A 22,610-nucleotide genomic window follows, 5' to 3' on the forward strand; every position below is an offset into this window, starting at 1 on the left:
AGGAAACTGAAGCACAAAATGTTATGGAACATTCTCTTTCAGTGGTCACATGTTGCCTTCTGAGCCAGTATCTCAGAGTTTGTTGTTTTTTTAATGCAGTTTGGGAAGGAACTGACCATTCAGTGTTGTGAACATCTTTTAATGAGGTTTGAAATAATAGAGTACAGTTGACTTCACTGTAACATTGATAACTTTATATTGTGTATTTTCTTAGCGACGTACGATATTAAATGGTTAACTGGTTAGTATTGGTCTTATCGTTAACCCCGCCTAACCGTTAACCCCCCTATGTGCAGGTCTCAAACCAGTTCTCCCCAGCCGTGGGGCCGTGCTGGCCAGCTGGCCTCAGCCTCCCCAGGTCGCGCTGTGGGCTTGCGGGAGGCGGCCAGCTGGGCAGGGGGAGTGCATTTAGGCCAGAAGAGTGGGCAGGGGCTGCAGGTTCCGTGGGGGTGTAAATTAGTCCCCGGGGCCTGCCCCTGTGCCATTGAAAGGGGTTTGGCTGAGAAGGCAGATGGCATGCTGGTCAGGGAAGGGAAGCTGCTGCTGCTGCTGGAATGCTATGGAGCATCTGTGGAGACCGCATCAGGACAAACTGGGTACCTGGAACACTCTCCCTTTAATTGGTTAACTGGTTAAACTATGTAATTTAATAGTTAACGTTATCTTTTTAAACGATATTACTTCCCTAGTATTTCCACATTATACCAAGTTAATATTGAATTTTTGGGTACAAGTGAATATGCTGGTAGAGCCCTCATCCATCAATCCCCTGACCTCTTTTGTCCACAAATCCTGGAACCACAAAGTAATGTTGATAATCTAGAGTTAACTGAGTCAACTTTTATATTCGTTCTAATCCTCACTGGTGTGTGGTGTGAGATCTGTTTTTCCACTCTTCTCCCATAATTGCTGCTATGATGCTGCACTCAAAAGATTGCGAGCTCCCGCTGCAGCATCTTTCAGTGACTAGTTGTTAGGGGACAGGAAAGTTGCATCATCTCTGATGTCTGGCCTGACTAACGATTTAAAGCTATGATTTCATTGCAGAAATCACCAGCTCAGCGGTGGGGAGCTGCAGGGCCCCTGTGGGCCTCTGGAGGCCCTTGCAGCTCCCAGTCACCCCGAGGAACCCCTGAGCTGCTCCCTTTCAGGCGGTGTGGGGAGCCACAGAGCCCCATTTTGTCTTGGACGTTCCTAGTAAAAGTCACAGGTCACGATGTCTGTGAATTTTCTTTTTTGTCCGTGACCTGTCCGTGACTTTTACTAAAAAATGTCCTGGACAGAATCTTAGCCTTACTCACAACACATCCCTTCTAAACCCCAAGTCCTGTGCTTGGCAGAACATGATACTGGGAGAGCAATGTCTGGGAAAACTGACATATGAAAGTCAATTGAGAGTCCTAGCTACTGGGAAAATAATTTTCATATACATCTGGCATTACTGTCTGCTTAAGCATTTTCTTCTGTGTGGAAAATTTTAACATTTGCCTTAATTCAGCCAAGAAAATCCTACTTCAGCCATGTGGGCCTAGGTCCTTGATAGGAGGGTGTATTTTAATGTAGTTATGTGCTAACAGTATATTCAGCAAGGTACATGATCAGATTTGTTTTGAGTCAGGCCTTAGGATAGGATGGTGTATGATAGCTGAATGTAGGTTGTAGAGTTGGGTTTGGTTAAAAACTCAGTCTGTTTTGGTGAACTTTCTGTAACCCAGAGGATGGATGAAGATATCTTGAGTCTATTAACCATTCACTTTCTCTTTCATATTTCCATTAAAGTGCTTTTTGAGTGAGCTCTTTTCTGATTAGGTTTTGTACCTCCCCCATTTCATTTTAACTAGAGCATCATATATCTGTCTTAATCTGCAGTATTTTGTTTATTGTTGCTGGGTGTGGGTTTTGCACATCAGATATTTTAAACATCTTTGTTTGAAGTTTGAGCCAAAGTTATATCAAAGTAGCTTAATACTTTGATATTAATATTAAGAATAAAAATCTGAAGATGTGCACATCTGAAATGTAAGTCTATGATGTTTTTTCAGTATCAGTTAAATTCTGCATCACATTTTCATTGATCTGCTTCAAAATTTTAAGTCCTTTTGAAGACCAAGGCTGAGATCACCCCTTGGCCCCCCCCCACCCCAAAAAAAATAAAATAAAATAAAAAGGCCATTCATCTTTGAAAAATCTCAGTCTGGTGAAGAAGCTGAGCTTGGGATACTAAACAGTGATTATACAAGGTAAAGGGTTGAGGAGGAGGGCGTGGCCGAGTAGAGGAAGAAATATTGGTGTGGCTTTTCACTTATTGTGATGAATAGTTCATTCATGACAGATGATTCTAAATGCTGATGATAATTCTTGTCCTGTTTGATTTACTTGCCTTTTTCTCCCCAACCTCATTCGTTTTCAAAAGCTAATTTGGTAATATATATTGGCTTTCTTGTATTTTCCTTCTAGCCGGTAGGTGAAAAAACCTGTATTGCAGTCCATTGGCATCACCAAGTGCACATAACTTGAATACAGAGACAAGCTCCTGTAGCAATGCACTAAACTCTCCTGGGCACCTCAAATCAACTAACAAACCACTACTAACATGTGGCAGCTCAGGTATGGCATATCAATAATGCAGAGCTTTAAAACTATGCAAGAAGAATTGTTGTTCGCTTTTTTGGGGCGGGGGGAGGGGAAAATCTTGGGATGGTGAGGAAAAGGAGAATCCAATGGATTATACTTAAATTGGTTTATATTGCTAACCTCAGCTATGCATGAAGTCATATGGGAATCTTTTGAAGTGGTACTTCACCATGGAAGAGCCTCCTTGCATCCTGAATGTCTTGTGATAATTGAATCTCTCTCTCTCTCTCTCTCTCTCAAAAACTTAATTTGTACTAACTTTAGGCATTACAAAAATATGAAACAGCTGTTTAGGTTCATACAAAACAAAGAAGCATTGCTCCTTAAATAGCCCAGTATAAAACAATAAAGAGTTAACCATAAAAAAAAAACAAAAAAACTTGAATTCAGATGATTACTTGGTGATATTGAGTAAAAATTTCAAAAGCTCCTAAGGGACTTAGGGGCTGAAGTCTTACTGAAAGTTAATGGGACATAAGTTCATAAGTGACTTAGGTGCTTTTGAAAATTATACTAATTGTCTCTAAACACCAAACTCTTTGCAGTTCCCCCTTTTAAGGAGACGGTGAAATAATTGAGTAGCTAAATAAAGATTGGAATAGTAAAATCTGATGGAAAGCTTTCGCTTGTTTTTTTGGAATAAAATTTGTATTACTTTTAAATTGGAAGATGACCAAGACCTCCAACAGGAATAATTATATACACTCATATTTTCATCAGAAGATCTGTCCTCATTGGAATTTGGGACCAAAACTTCTAATTTGTGTCAAATGATGATTAAACTACTAGTTTTTCTCCCCTAACACTTTAGATCAGAGTCTGTCCTTTGGATGCACATGGTCTGCTCTCAATGAATTTGTGCATGGACTCTTTCAGAGATAGCATTTAACCCTCTAGATGCAGCCCATGGTTAGTTTGCTGTTGGAGCAATGCTCTGCCTTTGGTTTCCTATCAAAAGAATTTCTCTTGTTTCATTTTGTGTAGACCTGATTTTGCATGTTCAAAAAAAAAAAAGCATGTTTAACACACTGTCTTGAAACTTCAAATCACATGAATATTTTAAAAACCTCACATGCAGATATTTTGACAGATGCAGGTATGCTTTTGAGATGTTACTTTTTTCCCCCTTGATTTTTTAGGTTTAATAGAACACTGTTTCTGGAAGTACTGAATTATTGGACACTCTTCTTTCTTTTGACTATATAAGTTTTGTAGGTTGATTTTTATAGGAAAGGATCTTTTTTATAGTTGCAGTGTATTTTGAGGAGCTGAATTAGTTATCAATTTGTTTAATATGGGGTTTGCTCAAAAGGACTGTTCAGATCAGGAATCCAGATCTATTACTGATTGTGGGCAAGTCTACGCTTAAAACGCTGCATCAGTCCAGCTGCACCACTGCAGTGCTTTAATGAAGACGCTCTAAACTGGCAGGGGAGAGCTCTCTTGTCGGTGTAGTTAATCCACCTCCTTGAGAGGTGTTAGCTATGTCAGCAGAGAAGCTCTCCCACTGACATAATGCTGTGGTTATGGGATTAGGTTGGTATGACTGCGTCACTCGGGGGTGTGGATCTGCAATGGGTTTGACTTTGAGAATCCAAGACTTTTTCCTTGTCCAATGGAAAGTTCCTTAAATATAAATCTTGAACTACCAAACAAATTTCTTAAACATCAGAAAAATAGATCTTTTTAGCCTTTTGGTGAGGGATGGGGGTTGGAAACATTTATGCAATAGTATTTTGGAGCAACTCCCACTGGCTGACAGATGATAGAAGAGCTTCACCAGATGCCCAGAATGGTCAGCAGGACTTAAGGCAATTGCCAAGTGAGTGAGTGATTTTTGTTGTTGTTGCACAGTGCTACTATCTCTTGCCAGATGGTTGAAGGAAGGATGTTGTGAGGACTTGAGGACAGGGCAGCAGAGTGTATTTCAGGGTGCCAGTTACAAGTGTCAGAGCTGCCGTTAGCTAAGTGTTGACAAGGTCTGTGTGAGCTTTTGTACATTAATGCGACTTTTCATTTTATTGCTCCCCTGCTTCAGATATTGTTGATAGGTAAGGCAGCGATTGATAGCAGGATTAGGATTGTGAGCAATTGACTTGCCCCAAAAGTTACAATTTAGCATCCTCTTAGCTTCAGAATTGTTGGGATGAAAAGTTGAAACACCGTATTTGATGTATTGGGTATGAGCCGCCAGTACCAAAAATAGTTTTCCAGTCTCTTCAGATCATTAAGGGTGTCTTCTGCTTGCTTGAGTGTTGTGGCCTGTGTCGTTAGTGCCAAGCATCAGCATAAATGATGCAGTATGTCGTTTATGAACATACCACTTAAATACAAGTTAAAAAGAGGCAGTGCTAGTACTGATCCCTGGGGGAAGCCATTGTGCAAACTCCACTTTTGGCTACCCTGACTTCCAAGATGGACACAATGTTCTGTCCAGGAATATTGACTTAATGAGTCAAAATGTCTGGTTGTGTTGAAGCAGGTTGGAAAGCTTCACCAGTAAACCCTTATGCCAAGATGATATCATAAGCCAATGAGAAGTCGATAAAAGCTGCAGTCATTTCTGCTGGCAGCTGGCCTCAGTGCGTGCAGCTAGTGCGAAAGCTTGGTCACAGCAGCTTTGCCCTGTTCGTTGTGGTCTCCAGGATGGGGGTCAACCTTGCCAAAGGAGAGCGATAGGGAGATAGCTTTCCAGGTTTTACAATAGTGATGTCCATGGATTGTCTCCAAGCTGTTGGAAGTTTGCTGGTCATGATGACTTTTGTGAATATTGTAGGCTTCCCAAGTTGCGCCCTCTTGATTTAAGATATTTAAGAAAGTCTAGAAGGATGCCATCAGTGTTAGTTGCTTTTCCTGTTTTAGGGAGGGAGGGTTGGCAGAAACTTGACAAAAGGTGCACTTCATGCACAAGATTCCTTGAGCTGTTTTTCGTCTTTTTGTTCACTGGCTTACAATTATCTTTGAGTTTTTTGGTAGAAGATTAGCAATGCTGTTAACAGTAACTTGTATCGCTTGTGTGTGTGATGGCGCCATTCCACCTAAGTGCCACAAAAGGGCCCATGCTTTACAACTTGATTACTTTAAGTCTATGGCCTCCCCCATCTCTGCCCATTATGGTAGTCTTGTAGATGTCAATAATTCCAGTAGAGCAGTGGCTGAGTCTGTCAGGATGAATTCCTGGTATGCTGCATACTGAAGTATTTTGTTGCCGTTCTGGGAGAAAATTATTTCGTATTTCTTCACCTTCACCACCACCACCACCACCACCACCACCTTCTTTATTATTGTATTATCCTAGCATCTATGAGTGTCTTCATCCCCTATCCCTTCTATCAGGACACTTTCAGAGGAAAGAACTCAAGAATGGGATGGAAACAAACTTTTTAAATGGCTTGTAGTAAACAAAAATTTTTCTACTGTTGCTCATCACTTCACTCCACATGAAAATTATTTGCTATCTGAGGCCTGGTCTACACTACAGAGTTAGGTCAATGTAAGGCAACTTCTTTGAGTGATTGCTCATGTGCATTCCACAATAGGCGTGCGTGCTCGCCATGTGCAATGGTGCAGGAAATTTTTCCCCTAGCAGTACCTGTAGGGGAGTGCCCTAGCAACCTCCTGGAGGTGGCGCCTCTATGGTGCAATATAATGGGTGCTATGCACTCCCCTCACCCTCAGTTCATTCTTGCCGCCAGTGAAGGTGAATCGGAACTGCTCTGCTGCCGCTTGGCTGCAGCTTCCCTCTTGGACACTGTTAGTTCATAGTTAGTAGTACCTGTAGTGAAAGTAGTTTAGTTTAGAGTTAGTTTAGTGCGCCTGGGTCGGGGCATGCCCTGCGCTTTAAGTTGTGCTACACTTGCAAGCGGGCAATGCCCATGAGTGATCCTCACGCTGACTGTTTATGTGGTTTGGAGGAAACCCATCTCAGCAATCACTGCAAGATTTACAGATCCTTCAAGCCTTGTACTAAGAAGGAATGGGACATTTGGCTCCGAGCCATTTTGATGTAGTCGGCCTTGACCCTGACTCCGGTGCGTCGCTCTGAGTCAGCACTAAGCACCGTGGCGTCAGTGTGCAGTGACCCTTCGGTGCCTTCCACCAGCCAGCACTGCTCCCCGTTCGCAGGACGTTCCAAGAAAGCAAAGAAGAGGTCTTCCCCACTGGGACACCAGAGTAAGACCAGGGGAAGAGACTAGACCTATGTTGGGCAGTTCTCTGTCCCTGTCGGCCTCCCAGCCTCCGACTCAGGTTGAGTGGAGTAGCTTGGCCTCTCTGCGTCAACCTCCCTGGACGTCCTGGGTGCCCTCCATGCCGGAGGCCCTGCAAGCGGCCCAGGACGTTATGTCTCTGCCAGTACTAGGGGCACCACCATCTTGGCTTCCCAGTCCAAGAGGCAAACCACCGCTTGGATTCCCTGAGTCGCCACCCTGGTCGGTACCGTTCACGGTCTAGGGAATGTTCCTCATTGCTGTTTGCTGCTTAGCAACTGCCCCTGCATAGTCTGTTCCAGTCCCTGTCGACCCCCAGGTTGTCTGGTTTCCAGGCACCACTCTGCCTCGGAGACCGTTCCTGTTCTTTGTCTTGGTCAAGGTCCTCGTCATGGCACTGCTCCCGCAATCACAGGTGTTGATCCTGACACCTCGCCATTGCAGATCTATCTGTCAGAGCCGATCGCGGAGCAGCTGCTACCGGTGGTGCTCGTGCTCCTCCACACTGGGATCATGGTCTCGTGGTTGACACCATCCCGACACTACCGCTCCTCCTGGTCCCAGGATAATGGCAGGTCATATGCCAGTCTGGCCTCCCTTAGCAGTCATCAGTTGTTGGGACAGGCTAGTCAGGCTGAACAGCCTGCTCCGCTGGTGCCACAGCAGGTGCAGTAGCACCGGACTCCTTGGCCGGCACTGTGATACCAATGGGCCCCGTGGCCCCTGATGCAGCCCCCAATGGTGCTTGCTCAGTGCTGGAGCCTCGGAGAGACCATCAGCCTCCCTATCTCAGCCTCTTAAGAAGGAGTTGGTGGGGCGTTTATTACCGGTTCTGCGCCCGGAGGGGGACCAAGTGGTGGGGTCTGCAGCACTGGTGGGTACGCAGAGTACTGCAACCCATCCTCATTCTCCCCTCATGAGGCGATTATGGGCCCTCCTCCGCCTTCCCGCAGGAGGACTCTAAAGCCCACCAGGAACTGTTGAAAATGGTGGCATCAAGCCTTAACCTTGAAGCCGAGGACGTGGAGGAACCCTCAGACTCCCTCTTCAACATTCTCTTGGCCTCGGCACTGAGCAGGGTGGCCCTCCCACTACATGAGGGGGTGGCAAAGATTTCAAACGCCTTTTGCCAAACTCCGGCTTCCTTGCCCCCTATCTCTAAAAGGGCGGAACAGAAGTACTTGTGCTCTGCCAAGGGGCATGAATACCTATACACCTATCCTGCCCCCAACTCCCTGATGGTTGAGTTGGTCAACCCAGGGAGAGGCAGCGCCAACCAGCCCCTACTCCTAAGAATAAAGGCTCAAGGAGACTGGATCGATTCGGGAGAAAAGTTTATTGTCCTTGAGTTTCCAGTTAAGGATGGCGAACTACCAAGCCCTCCTGGGGAGATATGAGTTCAACTTGTGGGGCTCTCCACCCAAATTCGAGGACTTCCCTCCAAGAGCATGACAAGAAGGAGTTTAAGGCTCTGGTGGAGGAGAGTACAGCGGCTGCCGGGGAAACCCTACAGGCAGTGTCGGATGCAACGGATATGGCTGCAAGGTCTGTGGCCTCCACAGTGTCCATGAGGAGAGCATCATGGCTTCTGCTGTTTTTGGGCTATGCAGCAAGGCGCAGAACTTGTTACAGGACCTTCCGTTGGATGGCAAGGCGGTTTGTGGAACAGATGGATGTGAAATTGCATGGCCTGAAAGATTCCCGCACAATGCTTAAGACCCTTGGTCTCTATGTCCTGACTCCAGCCAGGACCAAGTTTAAGCTGCAGCAGGCTCCCACCCAGACCATCCACACTAAATATAAGCCCCATTATAAAAAGTCAAGGGACTATAAGAAACGTCCGCAGAGGCAGTGCGCCCCAAACTGGACCCTCCAAGGGCAAACAGGCAGGAAAGCATCAGTTTTGATGGGACGCCCTGGGGTAACTTACTAGTTCATACCAGGGATCCACCCACAATAAAGCTTCCCTTCTCCAACCGGTTGTGTGCTTTTCTCCTGGAGTGATCATGTCTGACCTTGGACCAATGGGTCTTCAACACTGTGTCCCGGGGCTACACCCTCCAGATTACCTCTACCCTGCCCGCCCACTCTCTGTCCCCATCCCTCCCAGGGGACCCCTCCCACGAGGCCCTGCTCAAGCAGGAGGTAGGGTGGCTCCCTGGCCTAGGAGTGGTGGAAGTGGTATCAGCAAAGTTCAGATGCAAGGGTTCTACTCCTGCTACTTCCTTATCCCGAAGGCCAAAGGTGGGCTCAGGCTCATGCTGAACTTGCAAAGCCTGAACCAGTACATGGTAAAGCTCAAGTTTCCCATGGTCTCTCTGGCCTCCATCATCCCCTTCCTGGATCCCGGGGACTGGTACGCTGCCCTCAGTCTGAGGACGTGTACTTCCACATTCATATTTTTGAGGGGCACAGACGTTTCCTCTGTTTCATGGTTAGGCAGGAACACTACCAATTTACGGTTCTCCCATTTGGCCTGTCCACTGCTCCCAAGGCATTCACAAAGTGCATGTCTGTGATAGCGGCCTACGTCAGACATCGCAAGGTCGAGATCTTCCCCTCTCTCGACAACTGGCTGGTCAAGGGCAGCTCCAGGTCGCAGGTGTGGGATCACATGACACTCCTCCTGTCCATGTGTGCCACTCGGGGACTGTTGGTAAATAATACCAGTCCATGTTAGTCCTGGTGCAGCGCATAGAGTTTATTGGGGCAGTCCTGGACACGACATCGGCCAGGGCCTCCTCCCACTGGACAGATTTGAGACCCTAAGGGAACTCCTCAGCACAGTCACAAGGTTCCCCGTGACCCTAGCCAGATGTGCCTCCAGCTCTTGGGTCACATGTCGGCGTGCACGTACGTGGTTCGCCATGCCAGACTCAGGATGAGGCGCCTCCAGTTCTGATTGGCCTCGGTGTTCTCCCAGGCCAGAGGCAGGATGGACAAGGTCCTCACTGTGCCCGAACTGGTGATCGCCTCCCTACAATGGTTGTCCTCCCCAGGGAACATGCTCCACAGGGTCCTGTTCAGGGGCAGGCCCCTATCAGTGGCGCTGGTGTCAGACGCATTGGACCTGGGGTAGGGAGCCCAAGTGGGGAGCGTTCAGACTCCAGGTCTGTGGTCTGCCCAGCACTTTGCCCTGTATATAAATATGAAGTTGCTCAGGGCAGTCCGTCTGGCATGCACGGCTTTCCGCTTGCACCTGGAGAGTAGAGTGGTCAGGATTCCCACTGACAACACGGCCTTGATGTTTTACATCAACAGGCAAGGCTGGGCCTGCTCCTCTGCTCTCTGCCAGGAAGCCCTCAGGCTGCGGGACTTCTGTATAGCCCTCAATATTGCCTAGAAGCCCACCACTTACCGGATGCCCAGAACTCATGGGTGGATTGCCTGAGCCAAGACATCTCCTATCAGCATGAGTGGTCACTACACCCAGAGGTGGTGCACAGGATTTTCCCCAAAGTGGGGCACTCCCAAGATGGACCTGTTTGCCACACGGCAGAACCGCCGATGTCCCCGCTTCTGCTCTGAGGGGGGTTGGACGCGGGCACCATCTCCGATGCCTTCCTCCTATCTTGGTCAGGCCAGCTTCTCTATGCCTTCCTCCTGATCCCGTTGATTGGCAAGGTCTTGGAGAAGATAAAAACGGACAGGGCTTGGTTCTCCTGATTGCCCTGGCATGGCCCAGGCAACACTGGTACGGGACTCTCACGAGCCTGGCAGTCGCCCCGCTGTGGCCATTGCCGTCCCGCCCGGACCTGCTCTACCAGGATCAGGGCTGCCTCCTCCACCCCAACCTAGTGACTCTCCACCTCATGGCATGGCTGCTCAATGGTTAGGCTGGGAGGAGAAGATGTGCTCAGAAGGGGTTCAGCATGTCCTCCTAGAAAGCAGATGGCCCTCCACGCATCGGGCCTACCTGGCGAAGTGGTCTCGGTTTTCCCAGTAGGCATTTGGGGCATTTCGCTCGTGGCTGCTAATCCAACTCATTTTAGACTACGTCCTCCACCATTAGAGACAAAGGCCTGGCGCCCTCGTCCATCAAGGTACACTTGGCAGCCATATCGGCCTTCCACCTGCTGGTGCAGGGACACACAGTTTTCTCCCATGCAATGACTGGCTGATTCCTTAAGGGATTGGATAGTCTCTTTCTGTACATTAGGCCCCCAGTCCCACAGTGGGACCTGAACTTCGTGCTGGCCTGGTTGACGGGTCCACCATTTGAGCCACTAGCTACATGCTCCTGGTCACACCTCTCATGGAAGATAGCTGAGACTCGGAGCTCAGGGCACTGACCTCCGAACCCCTATACACGGTGTTCCGAAGGATAAGGTCCAGCTCTGACCGCATCCTTTGTTCCTCCCCAAGGTGGTCTCCACCTACCACAGGGGTCCAGGACATCTTCCTGCCGGTACTCCGTCCCAAACCCCATGCATCCATGAGGAGCGCTGCCTCCACATGCTGGATGTGAGATGGGCTCTGGCCTTTACCTGGAATGTAAAAACCATTGAGGAAGTCCTTGCAGCTGTCCATCGCCTCAGTCAAATGCATGGAGGTCGGCCGATCTCCACTCAGCAGCTCTCCAACTGGATCACCTCGTGTGTTCATACCTGTTACGAGCTGGCAGGGATCCCCTCGCTGCCAATTGTGAAGGCACACTCGATGAGGGTGCAAGCCTTGTCAGCTGCCTTTTTAGCCCATGTCCCCATTCAGGACATTTGTAGGGCTGCCACATGGTCTTTGGTTCACACATTCACCTCGCATTATGTGATCGTCTCCCAAACCAGGGAGGACTCCAGGTTTGGCAGGGCTGTACTCCATCCCGAGAGTCTGTGAACTCCTACCCACCTCCAATAAATAATAGAATCATAGAATATCAGGGTTGGAAGAGACTTCAGGAGGTCATCTAGTCCAACCCCCACTCAAAGCAGGACCAATCCCCAACTAAATCATCAGATATAGCTTGGAATCACCTATTGTGGAATGCATTTGAGCAATCACTCAAAGAAGAAAAGACAGTTATCTTCTCCGTAACTGGTGTTCTTCGAGACGTGTTGCTCATGTCTATTCCACATCTCATCCTCCTTCCCCTCTGTCAGAGTTGTCTGACAAGAAGGAACTGAGGGTGGGGGGAGCGTGCAGCTCCCCTTATACCGCACCATAGAGTCACCACTCTGGGGGTTGCTAGGGGCACTTCCCTATGGGTACTGCTAGGGGAAAAACTTCCAGCACTAGTGCACGTGGAGAGCACACACACCTACTGTGGAATGGACATGAGCAACACCTCTCAAAGAACACCAGTTACGGAAAAGGTAACTGTCTTTTACTTCGACCTAACTCTGTAAACGTCTACACTAAAATGTAGCTTCCACCGATATAACTCTCCCACTACACCAGCTTTAATAACTCCACCTCAGAAAGGAGCATAGCGCTTAAGTCGATGCAGAGTCAGTGTGGGTGCTGCGTTGCTTACATTGACTGTTGCTGCCTTTCAGAAGCCATCCCACAATGCCCCACGCTCAAAGTTAAATTGGTTGAAGCGCTCTTGTGAGGACACACACCGTCGACACAAGGAGAGTAGTGTGAACATGCAAAAGCGATTTAGTTACTGCAATGGGTGTATGTCAACGTAACTTAGATCGACTTAATTTTTAGTGTAGACTTGCCCTCAGTTAATGACGTGTAAAATCTGTTGTGGAATACCAGAACAGAAAGAGAAGTATGGTAAAGCTTTTATTTTAGTCAGTCACTGGTCAGTAGGTTTGTCAAAGATTAGTGCATCATGAATAATTAATGCAAAGTTAAATCTATGCAGTCCTTTCTCAGAAAAGACTTTGCATATAGAACACCCAGAGTTTGTTGCTGGCTACTGGCCAGTCCAGAGTATTTCAGGTTTGCCCTCTTAGAGTGGAAGTTAATGTCTTTGAAAGAATACTGTGCTGTTTTTTTCAATGCACCACATCCTACCAACTTGCTACTTTTGCTTAGCTGCTGGAAATATCTTTGATGTCTTTGAAAAGATGAGGACAAAGAGGAAAAGGTCATTGTACTGAAAGTGTCTGTTTTAAAGATACAGAACTTCTGTTTATCTTAGTACTTACATTGCTCCTCCTAGCATAGGAGTGCCTCACCGTCTTTGTCATAGAATCATAGAATATCAGGATTGGAAAGAACCTCAGGAGGTCATCTAGTCCAACCCCCTGCTCAAAGCAGAACCAATCCCCAACTAAATCATTCCAGCCAGGGCTTTGTCAAGCCTGACCTTAGAGGTTTTTAACTAAGGAGATTCCACCACCTCCCTAGCTGACCCATTCCAGTGATTCACCACTCTCCTAGTGAAAAAGTTTTTCCTAATATCCAACCTAAACTTCCCCCACTGCAACTTGAGACCATTACTCCTTGTTCTGTCATCTGGTACCACTGAGAACAGTCTAGATCCATCCTCTTTTGGAACCCCCTTTCAGGTAGGTGAAAGCAGCTGTCAAATACCCCCATATTCTTCTCTTCTGCAGACCAAACAATCCCAGTTCCCTCAACCTCTCCTCATGAATCATGTGCTCCAGCCCCGTAATCATTTTTGTTGCCCTCCGCTGGATTCTTTCCAATTTTTCCACATCCTTCTTGTAGTGTGGGGCTCAAAACTGGACATAGTACTCCAGATGAGGCCTCACCAATGTCGAATAGAGGGGAATGATCATGTCCCTCAGTCTGCTTGCAATGCCCCTATTTATACAGCCCAAAATGCTGTTTAGCCTTCTTGGCAACAAGGGCACACTGTTGACTCATATCCAGCTTCTCGTCTACTGTAACCGCTAGGTCCTTTTCTGCAGAACTGCTTCCTAGCCATTCGGCCCTTAGTCTGTAGCAGTGCATGGGATTCTTCTGTCCTAAGTGCAGGACTCTGCACTTGTCCTGGTTGAACCTCATCAGGTTTCTTTTGGCCCAATCCTCTAATTTGTCTTGGTCTCTCTGTATCCTATCCCTACCCTTCAGCATATCTACCACTTCTCCCAGTTTAGTGTCACATCTGCAAACTTGCTGAGGGTGCAGTCCATGCCATCCTCCAGATAATTAATGAAGATATTGAATAAAACCGGCCCCAGGACCCACCCTTGGGGCACTCTGCGTGATACTGGCTGCCAGCTAGACATGGAGCCATTGATCACTACCCGTTGAGCCTGACGATATAGCCAGCTTTCTATCCACCTTATAGTCCAGTCATCCAGCCCATACTTCTTTAACTTGCTGGCAAGAATATTGTGGGAGACTGTATCAAAAGCTTTGCTAAAGTGAAGGAATAAGACCTTATCAAAAGCTTTGCTAAAGTCAAGGAATTTAATGCAGTTATCCTCCCTGTGATGGGTTCCCTCAGGGTGCCACCTGGAATTGAGGTACCACTGAGCCCGCCTGACCCTCCAGCCTGGGTTCCCTTTACACTGTACTGCTGAGACAGGCTCTCAAGCCCCTTCCAGTGCACATACAGGTAGTGACACACCCAGCTGCAGCTACACAGAGATACTGAGATCAGCTCTGCATGGGAAGGCTTAGCTAAGGAACTGCCCAGTTACTCAAGTGCATGCTCCCCTTTGGAGGGTAACCCCAAAATTATACTGTCTTGACTGCACAGAGAACTGTACAGCATAAGCTCAAGAAATTCACCCCCTCTCTCAGTGTGGAGAAGGATATGCAACAGCTTTCTGCCTACCATTATCATTTCCGAACACTGGTTTTAGACAAAACAAAAATAAGTTTATTAACTGAAAAAGATAGATTATAAGGTATAGCAATCAGATCAAAGCAGATTACCTAGCAAATAAAACAAAAATGCAATATAAGCGTAATATACTAAAGAAATTGGATATGAGTAGCAAATTCTCACACTAATTGTTGGCTTAGGCAGTTTGCAGATATTCTTAAGGCCAAGCTGTACTTGCTTGCAGCTTAAAACTCCAGATGTGACTTCCATAGGCTAGAAATCCCTCCAGCCTGTGTTCAGCTCTTTTCTCCCCTCGTTTTTCAGGTGTTTCCAAGAGTCTCTCCTTTGGGCGGAGAGTCAGTAGTTGGCTTGCCAACTACAAAACCAGTTTCTCCTCCCTTGGTTTTCACACCTCAGCTGCTAGAAGAGGGCCTCATCCTCCCTGATTGAACTAACCTCATTATCTCTAGACTGCTTCTTGCTTGCATATATATACCTGCCCCTGGAAATTTCCACTACATGCATCCGACGAAGTGGGTATTCACCCACGAAAGCTCATGCTCCAAAACGTCTGTTAGTCTATAAGGTGCCACAGGACTCTTTGCTCCTCTAATGGTTAGAAACCTTTGTCTATTTCAAGTCTAAATTTCCTAGTGTCCACTTTATATCCATTTGTTCTTGTGTCCACATTGGTACTAAGCTTAAATAAATCCTCTCCCTCTCTGATATTTCTCTCTCTGATATATTTATAAAGAGCAATCATATCTCCCCACAGCCTTCTTTTGGTTAGGCTAAACAAGCCAAGCTCTTTGAGTCTCCTTTCATAAGGCAGGTTTTCCATTCCTCGGATCATCCTAGTGGCCCTTCTCTGTACTTGTTCCAGTTTGAATTCATCCTTCTTAAACATGGGAGACAAGAACTGCACACAATATGCTCACCTCTTCCACACCACCATTGCTTTTCCCTTCATATTAGACTCCTTCAGGCCACTCAGCATCATCTCTCTCCTGGGCTGTAAACTGGAGAACCTTGATTTCGCTGGAATAAAAGGGCTTTAGAGAATTAACATGGTACACTTTAGGTTTTAGGGTAGGGTCTGGGAATGCTATGAAGTAATTAACAGCTCCCAGGCATTCTCGGACCGTAAATGGCCCATCCCATGACGCTTCCCCCTTATTGGCCTGGAGCGCTTTCAGGACCATGAGTTGGTCACCTACTCTGAAGGAAAGCTCCCTGGTGTGTTTATCATACCAGGCCTTTTGCTCTTGCTGAGCATCCTGTAGGTTTTCTCAAGCAAGGGCTAGAGAGTCTTTGAGGCTGTTTTGTAGGTTGGTTACAAAGTCCAAAATGTTAGTTCTTAGGGAAGATGTAACCCCCTCCCATTGCTGCGTTACCAACTGTAATCGCCGATGCATAGACAATATTCCTAGTTTCAGATACCAGAATGATACATGCATACAAGTAGGATAATCATATTATCTAAATCATAACCTTTCCAATGATATCTCATGTCTTATATTGTATAAAATACATCATAATTATGCCATACTCATATCATAATGACTATGAAGAATATGAAGCATAATGCCACACTCTCAACACACTGTGAGGTAGGGAAGTGCAGTTATTGCTATTTTATAGATCAATGTTTCTCAAACTGGAGTCTATACACCTCTGAGGGTCCATGAGGATACTCCAGGGGGTCCGCGGGCCCCGCTGATCAACTCCTCCCTCTCTCTCCCAGCACCTCCTGCATCCTGGGGAAGGCTGTTCAGCAGCATGCAGGAGATGCTGGGAGGAAGGGGGAAGAGCTGGGACGGGGCATGCTTGGGGGGGAGGGGTGGGAAGAGGAGAGGCAGGGGTGGAGCAGGGGCAGGAAGGAGGGGGTGGGGTCTTGGCAGAAGGGGGAATTGGGAGCAGGGCCTGGGGCTAAGCGGGGGAATTGGGGCAGGTCTGTGAAAATTTAAAAATCAAAACGGAGATCCTTGGGTTGCTAAAGTTTGAGAACCACCGTTATAGATGGAAAACTGAGGCACAGAGTGACTAAGTGATTTATCCAAGGTCACACAGCAAGTGTGTGGTGGAGCAGGGAATTGAACCCAAGTCTCCCAAGTACTAGACTAATGCCCTAGCCCAGGAATCAGCAACCTTTGGCAAGCAGCTCGCCAGGGTAAACACCCTGATGGGACGGGCCAGTTTGTTTATTTGCCGCATCCGCAGGTTCAGGCGATCGCGGCTCCCACTGGCCGTGGTTTGCTGTCCCAGGCTGATGGGGGCTGCAGGAAGTGGCTTGGGCCAAGGAATGTGTTGGCTGCTGCTGCCCGCCTGGAGGGTGAAGCATGGCCAGTGGGAGCTGCGATCGGCCAAAACTGTGCCTGCGGCAGGTAAACAAATGGCCCGGCTGCCAGGGTGTTTACCGTGGTGAGCTGCGTGCCAAAGGTTGCCGATCCCTGCCCTAGTCCCTGGAACATCCTTCTTCTTTAAAATGTTGCTCAACCCAAAGGGGGCATCTTGAGGAAATGACATTAAGATTCTGCCACTATTACCTTAAGTTCTGCCTACATTAGGAAACTAACCATTGCTTAAAATGGTTATTTAGTGATGTTTCCTCCTGAACTGACTTTGAAAACTGTTTTTGCTTGCCCTAGATTAGCACTTAAACAGTTTTCTGTGCCATTTGGGAGAAACTATTGCTGAAAATTACTTTTAGCCACAGTTCAGTTTTCTAGTGTAGAAAAGGCTTTCAAGAAATTTTGATAATTTCTACTGAAACTACATGATCTGAGGTAAACAAGGCAGGCTGCAAATGGTGGCCTACATACAATAGGTGCATCGGAAGCCTCATGATAGACTTTTACTTGGATCTTCACTTGTCTGGCTACAGTTCGGGAGTTCAGGACCCTGTGCTTTTGTTTCCCCTTTATAGCTGATGACCTCTAATCCCTAACTCTGACAGGAAGCTGCAATCTTCACCCTACTTTAGATGTCAGTGATATCAACTCCTGTTAGACAGGCACAGAATCTTGCGAGCCTGTATTTGCATATTCTTAAGGTTCTTCTCTTTTGCTGGTTTGCTTCCTCAGTCCAAACCATTATATAGGGGCAGTTATTATTAGTTTAGAATTCATTTCTCTCTCTCTCTCTCCAGCCCTAAAATAACTGTACAGGTAATGGGATCTGTATCTCTGTATTTTGGCATTTGGTTGCTTCTAGTGCATGCTATGGTAATTTGTCATGTGAATCAGGAGGCAGGCAATTGCCATGTAGAGATCTTCACACCCTTTGATTTCTTCCCCCCCGCTCCCCGTGAGATTGCTTTTCATGTGAACTGAAAAGTATTTAGTGTTGTTTTTATCCAATATTTATGAAATGGAAAGAGGATGGAGATATGCTAACTAAGCTGCTAGGCTAGTAAAGTGGGATAAGAAGCTACCCTTTAGCAGTCAATCCTCTGCTGCCAAGCAGGAGGAGAAAATACAAGGGAAGAAGGGCCAGAGTACAAACAATTCTATGTTAGATTGACTGCCATTTGCCTGAAGCCAGAGGATGAATAGTGGTGTAACCAGTTCACCAAAAACGACTAGTAGGTAAGGAAAATGTCTTTTGCCAACAAATGTATGCCAGTAAACTGCTCTGTATTCATATACTTTATCCCGCTATAAACTATTGGAATATCTCATAAATGTACTCTGGGAAAATATTGACTTTCCAAACTTACATCATTAAACAAATGTTATTAGGTAAACTTTCACATTACAAATCATGAATGCTTTCATTTGAAATGATTTCTTTTTCATTCATGTATGTGCCTGTAGTAGAAATTTCTCTCCTTAATCAGAGAGAGAGCCTGCTAATTTGTTTTTTATCATTTATATTACGGCAATGTAAAGATCCCAATCAAGATTTCATTGTACCAGGTGTTGTACAGATAGATAAAAAGTTTCACAGTCTTGGTTTATGACAAGATGCAAAAAGTGGCAGAAACAGGGGCGAGGAAAACAGAGGATGAGATAGCAAGTACCTAGTATAAAACCTACCATTGCATAAGGATATTATGTGACCAGCTTGTCTCACATAGAACAAACTCACTGTTGTAATTCTTCAGAATTTGAATAGTACAGGAGGGCTTTTTGCCTTCCATTGGGTCACTGAGATTAAACTGAATGACTTTTCACTCAATCAGTGAATCTGTGTGAGAGATTCAGATCTTAGCACTCTTATGGCCAGATGTAAATGCCATAGCAAGTTCTCCTGAGATTTCACATTGAGCCATTGGCACTGCAGCATTACCTTTCTCAAAAAAGTGCAAAAACAGTATATACCGAGAGAAATGTTCTGGCAGCTATTTCTGGGTTCAAGTCCATATTAAAGAATGAGCATTCCTCCTCCTCTCGAGAAGGCCACAAAGCACCGTGCCAGGCTCTATCGCATAAAATGTACTGATAGATGTGGAGCACGCTCTCTTCTGCAGCCATTACTGACTTGTGTAAATTATTCCTAGCAAATAAGCTGGGCCACCTCAGCTCTGAACTTTCTCTTTGCGTCATTACTGGAACTGGCATTGGAATAAAATTACGTAGTTTATCATTGGTTCTGTGTGGGTGTCTAAAGCATTTTCTGCTCCTCATTGTTCTGGGTTTGTCTCTTTTCCTATTTTCCTGAAGGTTACTTGAGCATGCATTCTGCACTGAGCTCTCAGTCCTCTGTAGATAGTGAGCTGAGTACATCTGATGACTCCATCTCCATGGGATACAAGCTGCAGGACTTGACTGATGTCCAGGTTATGGCACGCCTACAGGAGGAAAGTATGTGACAGCAATTTCCTTTCTGTTAGTCTTGTAATTGGAATTGTAGGGAAATGCAGATAGATTTCAACTGTCCAAACATACAAGATTTTACTAACCCACTTTAAATTTACTATGTTTTCTTTTTATAAGTTAACTTTAAATTCTACAGCTCTAAGGTGTCCACCTACACCTGATTGATAAGATAACATTTTCAATTCATGACACTTAAGCATAAAAATGATTGTGGAGGTGATTTTTTAAAAGTCCATACTGGAGTTAGGTGTCTAACTACCATTTGTACCTTTGAAAATCTTACTCTGTGCTTTTCCGTTGACTTCGCTGGGAGTTGGATTAGCTGAGAATTCCAGTCACTCTCTTGCATAGAATTGCAGAGGAGGAACAAAGAAATGTGGAGCAGTTAGGCTACATAATAATTCCATTCTCCACTTTCTGTAAATCAGATTACTGCAAGGTGATGTTTAGGTTCTTAGGTAAACCTTCTGGAAAATATTTACTTCCTTTGTACTGAGGTTTTACAAAGTTAAAACCACTAATAACAAATAGTAATTAGAACAGGAGACCAAAAAGCACAAATCAAGGGTTTCCTTTGCATTGAATAGCACTTTATTCCATCTATGTTTGTGAAGGAAGGTACTCTGCAGTGTGAGTAAAGCATCAAAATCTGTGACGCCCCTCCACCCCCTAGTACATTGTTCTTTATGGCCACTTCAAAAACATTTATATTAACAAACCTAATGTCTCATATATGGTATTTCCAGTAGAGATAGAAAATTGTTATTACCATTATACAAGGCATTGGTGAGACCTCATCTGGAATACTGTGTGCAGTTGTGGTCTCCCATGTTTAAGAAAGATGAATTCAAACTAAAACAGGTGCAGAGAAGGGGGCTACAGGATGATCAGACGAATAGAGAGCCTACCTTAAGAGAAAAGACTTAAGGAGCTTGGCTTGTTTAGCCTAACCAAATGAAGGCTGAGGTGAGAGATGATTGCTCTCTATAAATACATTAGAAGGATAAACACCAGGGAGGGAGAGGAGTTACTTAAGTTAAAGGTCAGTGTTGCCATTTCAACAAATGGACGTAAACTGAGTAAGCTTGAATAAGATGAAGGTTTCTAACTGGGGAGTGACGTTCTGGAACAGCCTCCCAAGGGAAGCAGTGGGTGCAAAAAAACTTACCAAGCTTAGTCTTGAAACCAGTTAAGTTTTTGGAGGGGATGGTACGATGGGACTGCCTACAATGGCATATTGCCTATCGGCAACTTCTGGTAACAGGTATTTCCAGGGGCCAGAGATGGGACTCTAGATAGGGAGGGCCCTGAATTACTACATTGAATTCTTTCTTAGGTGTCTGGATGATCATGATCGCCTGTGTGCTCAGGGTCTAACTGATCACCATATTTGGGGTCCGGAAGGAATTTTCCTCCAGGTCAGATTGGCAGAGATCTTGGGGTTTTGTTTGCTTTCCTCTGCAGCATAGGGCAAAGGTCACTTGCTTGTGTGAACTATGGTAAATGGTGGATTCTCTGTGACTGGAAGTCTTTAAATCAAGATTTGAGGTCTTCAGTAACTCAGCCAGAGGTTACGGGTTTATTACAGGAGTGGGTGGGTGAGGGTCTGTGGCCTGTGATGTGCAGGAGATCAGACTAGATGATCATTGTAACTGTGCCGTAGGATGCCAAATTCAGGATGAACTGCTGAGAAATAGGGCAAACACAACCCAAAATTGGTGGTTATTCTTTTTATAAGATATATACCAAACCAGCCACGAAAGTAAACTCCTGCTTCACCACACTGGCTAACAAGAAAGCATAAAGGCAGTTTCCTCAGGCATTCCAGTTCTTATATCACCACCAAAAACACTGGATTCAGAGATAAGTGGTTCTTTATAACCAGTCTCATCAAATAATAGGTTCTTCTGATCCCAAAGGACCAATCACACACTCAGGTCAATATATAACTTAGATTTTACCCAAAAATCACGCTGGTGCCTATCCTTTAGTACAGGCGCGGGCAACTTTTTGGCCTGGGGCCACATCAGTTTCAGAATTGTATGGAGGGCCAGTTAGGGGAGGCTGGTGCCTCCCAAACAGCCAAGCGTGGCCCGGCCCTACCCCTTATCTCCCCTGCTTCCTTTCCCCTGACCGCCCCCAGAACCGCGGTCCCGACTACCTCCCATCACTCCCATACAACCCCTCCTCTCCTTCCTGACTGTCCCCCCGATCCCATTCAACCCCCCTGTTCCCTGCCCTCTGACCGCCCCGCCCTCTGACCACCACCCTGAACTCCCCTACCTTCTATCCAACCCCCCGTTCCCCGCCCCCTTACAGTGCTGCCTGGAGCACCGTTGGCTGGCGGCAGTAGAGCCGCATGCCCAGAGCACCAGGACAGGTGCCTGGCTTGAGCCATCCATGCCACCGTGGTCAGGCTGGGCTCTGCAGCTGCGCCGGCGGCCTGGCGAGCTGAGGCTGCAGGGCGGGAGCAGGGGGCAGGAGGGGCCTGTGGGCCAGATGTGGTCCACAGGCTGTAGTTTGCCCACCTCTGCTCTAGTATCTAAAATCTAAAGGTTTACAGTAACTCCTCATTTAATGCTGTAGTTATGTTCCTAAAAAATGCAACTTAAAGCAAAATGATGTTAAGCAAATCCAATTTCCCCATAAGTCAGAGGATGGAATATTTCCCAGGGAATGCCTTACTGCTAAAAGCCTTACTGAGCCTCAAGGGTTAACACATTGTTGTTAATATAGTCTCACACTCTACAAGGCAAGCACGAATGGAGGGAGGGGAGACAGACACACACACCATGTGTGTGAGAGAGTTACCCCTTTAAGTACACTGACCACACTCTAAGTACATTGTCTTTTTAAGTAGATCAGCAAGTTGAGACAGCAGGTGCTGCCAGCGAGCTCCCTTCATCCCAAGCCTTGTTGTGTGCCCCCCCTACTTTGTGGAGGTGGGGTACTGAAGCAGGGGGGAGGGAGACACTCCGACAGCACCCTTCTTCCTGCCCCCGCACAGCAAGCAGGAGGCTCCTGGGAGTAGCTCCAAGGCAGAGGGCAGGAGCAGCACACAGCAGTAGGGGGAGGGACAGCTGAATTTCTTTGCAATTGATAGCCTGCTGGGCAGCTGCCGCACAGGGAACTTAGGGGGTCTGTCGGCCCACCCTGGTTCCAAGCCCCCACCAGCCAGCTCTAATGGGCTGCTCTTCTTGCAAGCAGTGGACAAAGCAGGTGACTGCCAAACAACATTATAAGGGAGCATTGCGC

The 22,610-nt window shown here is 46.5% G+C and overlaps 1 protein-coding gene across 2 annotated transcripts in view; it reads left to right on the forward strand.

Moving 5' to 3' along the window:
* The window catches only part of LOC115658063 (SLAIN motif-containing protein-like), a 69,607-nt gene that overhangs the window by 27,629 nt on the left and 19,368 nt on the right, over positions 1-22,610 (forward strand). For both annotated transcript variants that reach the window (XM_030576543.1, XM_030576544.1), the window contains exon 5: positions 19,200-19,340. In XM_030576543.1, the coding sequence (XP_030432403.1) occupies positions 19,200-19,340 (141 nt within the window). The remainder of the gene's footprint in view (positions 1-19,199; positions 19,341-22,610) is intronic.

This window comes from Gopherus evgoodei, chromosome 9 (genome assembly GCF_007399415.2).
Source record: "Gopherus evgoodei ecotype Sinaloan lineage chromosome 9, rGopEvg1_v1.p, whole genome shotgun sequence".
NCBI lineage: Eukaryota > Metazoa > Chordata > Testudines > Testudinidae > Gopherus > Gopherus evgoodei.